Raw genomic sequence first — 3,066 nt, 5'->3', positions numbered from 1 at the left:
CACATTCTGTGATCTCTCTGGAATAACTGGTGACCCGATCCCTGTGGCCCCATAACGCACGAATCAATTCAGCAATGGCTCTCTGTGTCCTCTTCTCCAGCTTCTCCAGCTTCTTGGCTACGTCTCGCTTCAGATCCCTGGGAATTGAGGAGAGTGACAGAGTCAGAACAAATCCTCACCCCAGATGTGATCACAGGGGCTGTGTCACACCTTTTCCAGCAGAACAGAAACTCCTTCTGTCTCCCATCAGCACCACAGAGCAGATTCGGTGTCTGCCACCAATGCAGCTCATGGGCAAACCACCCCAATGGCTGAGGCCACCATGGTGACAAGGACCCCAAAAGGGACCAGTGGAGTCACTCAGTGCAAGCAGGAAAGGGAAGACAGCCTCAAGTCCTGCATCTTCCTCAAGAGCAGGGCTGGTTTTCCCATTTTAAGCCAATTTCTATCCCATTTTCCAACCTGGACAACCTCAAGCAGATGGTAACGCTCCACAGGCACTCACCAATCCGGCTTCCTAGGGGCCAGGTTTGCCAAATCCTAGAGAGGAAGAAGAGACCCCCAATGAGAGCTGCAGACGAGGTTCAGGTCTAGATGTAGATAAAACTCACCCAGCGGCTCTGAAGATACCTACCACCTCCTCGACGATGGGCTCCGGCTTGGCGGCCTCCAGCTGGTCCTTCACGTTGTCTTCCACTAGAGGGGGGAACAGGACCAGCATCAGCGTTAGGACATGGAGGGGACACCACAGAAAACCCTGCAACGCTCACAAAATCTTTTCCTAAAGCCCGTTTGACTTAAGAGTGAGCGAGAACGCGGGGGTACACGCACACCTTCACCACCCAAACCCTTCCAGAGACTCCTAAAACCCACCTAAAATATGATGCAAACCCAACAAAGCATTTAACAGCGCAAACAGCAACGGCAGCAAGAAGTTTGCTGGGTCGGAGGCCTCTTTTCGCAAGACCTGCACGGCTCCGCAGGTGTTTTAAGCTGCAATTTGACTCCCCGTGACTCATTTACAAGGCCATCACCTGAGACATCTCGGAGGAATCAAGCTCCAGCCTAGACCTTGCGCAAAGGCCTGCAGATACTGGGGATAATGGAAAAACACGGGTGGAAAACAGCCCAAATATCTTTCAATTTGGGTGCCTGCGTAAGGAGGGGGTGCAGGCACCAGGGAGTACATCCCTGAGAGTTGAATCCTCCTGCAGGATAGTCCCAAAGTCCCATTTTACTTTGACAAAAGGATAAAGAAAGCGCAGCGTCAGCATCTCTACCTGCCGTGCCCCCAGAGGCAGCCTTTTTATTCAGGGCATTTTTGAAGAGATCTATTCCAGGAGGACTCAGTATTTCAAGATCAAGGGAACTTTTACCCTTTATTCCCTCTCAGTGCTAGGAAACAGCAGCCTGAATGCCCTGGACTTGTGACTAATATTTGTTTAAAGGTAATTCAAACAGAAAAAAACCCAGCCCGGATCTCCTTGAGAATCCTCCAGCGAGAGCACGGCTCCTCTGAGGATCAAGCCTTCAGTTTGGGGCTGGCCTTGGTGTGCTCATACACACACCCCACTTGTGCAACGCAGGGTGTGGAGTCCCCACAGGCGAGAGAGGAGGAGGAGGATGATGATGGTGATGAAGCAACAGGGGTTGCAAGCATCACCCAGCTCCCACCGTGGCTGCTCAGACATGCCAGCACCCTCCAGGGCTGCAGACATTCATCTCTCAGGACCCACTACCAAAATACGGCCCAGTGACTTTTTGTCCTGGTTTGAGCTCAACAGAACTGATTTTCTATTCAGTGATTTTACTTTTCAGCTCAGTTTCTTCTAAGTGGCTGAACTTGCTGAAACCAGCAGCGTGGTTTAACAACAGTGTGTACTGGTACAAGTGATAGTGCTTGTATGGTATGGAAACATGGCAAGGCCACTGTCTCACCATGGGTGCTGTATCTGCACCTACGGGAGGGGAAGCGAACCCAAACCTGACCAACGAGGTATTGCATCCCACACACATCATACTCAGTATAAAGCTGAGGGATCACCAGGGTCTCCACCCTTCCATCTTGGACCCTTCCTTCCCTCTCCACCCCTGCAATGGCCCAAGTCCCAGCAGACCCTGCTGGTTCGTCTGCCTCTGATCCTGATCCCTGTGGTCCTGCATCAGCTCGGTCCAGACTGGGACTTTTCCAGTGCCTGGTCCAGACTGGGACTTTTCCAGTGCCTGCTCTCAGAGCCTCTGGTGCCGTCATCGTCATTGGGGAAGATTTTATACTGGTTTTGTATCTACATTTGTACACATCTGTATATATTCCATTATTTTCCTATTTACATTATTATCCTGTAGTATCAGTATTATTGTTTTATTAAACCTGTTAGTTTTATTTTCCAACCCGTAAAGTCTCTCTCCCTTATTCTCTTTTCTCTTCCCTTCTGGGGAGGGCAGAGGGGTTCACAGAGAGCATCTGGCCAGGATTTAGTGGCCAGTCCAGCCCTAAACCACAACACTTTTCAACCTTGGGTTTGAGCGAGCAGAGGTTTCCAAACCACCTGATTTTTGGGAAGGAAAGGTATAACCCACTCACTTTGCAGACAGGTAATGGTAGACCATTATCTGATCTTATTAGGGTAGACCTGATAACCTGGGATGGAAACACCAAAGATCCATGGTCAGAGACAAAAAAAACGCATCTGTTTTCATGCTCTCCTGTTTCAGCTCCCGCTTGCACCCACCTGAGGCCGGCTTGGCCTTGGGGACCTTCCTCTTCTTCAGCTCCTCATCTTCGGGCTCATAGTTTCGCAGTTTGAGCTCCCTGGGGAGGAAGAAGAAGAACACAGAGCAGTGAGACACGTCCACAATGACCTGCATGCACACAACTCAGGAAAGATGCCGTCAACCAGGAGCTCAGCACAACGAAGGTGATGTCTTGGCAAGCCAAGCACAGAAGCAGCTCATAAAGGATCCCAGCTCCCTTTTTGGTCTCAACTCAGGAGGGAAACAGCAGAGAAGATCAGGGAAAAGTTGATCCTAAGGGTCTACATGGGAAGGACAGGGAGAAAATAAAGA

The 3,066-nt window shown here is 50.4% G+C and overlaps 1 protein-coding gene across 1 annotated transcript; it reads right to left on the bottom strand.

Moving 5' to 3' along the window:
- Positions 1–60: 60 nt before the first annotated feature.
- Positions 61–2,862, bottom strand: CCDC12 (coiled-coil domain containing 12; the record flags this gene model as incomplete). The annotated part of the gene is made up of 4 exons (XM_010182043.1): positions 61–137; positions 506–540; positions 635–696; positions 2,733–2,862. Coding segments are annotated over 4 exons (304 nt in total), but the record flags the coding sequence as incomplete, so codon positions are not given.
- Positions 2,863–3,066: the final 204 nt, after the last annotated feature.

Source organism: Mesitornis unicolor, unplaced genomic scaffold (genome assembly GCF_000695765.1).
Source record: "Mesitornis unicolor isolate BGI_N332 unplaced genomic scaffold, ASM69576v1 scaffold35623, whole genome shotgun sequence".
In the NCBI taxonomy this organism is placed as follows: Eukaryota; Metazoa; Chordata; class Aves; order Mesitornithiformes; family Mesitornithidae; genus Mesitornis; species Mesitornis unicolor.
Note: the sequence above shows the minus strand (reverse complement) of the source record. Positions and strands in the feature narration are given on the sequence as shown.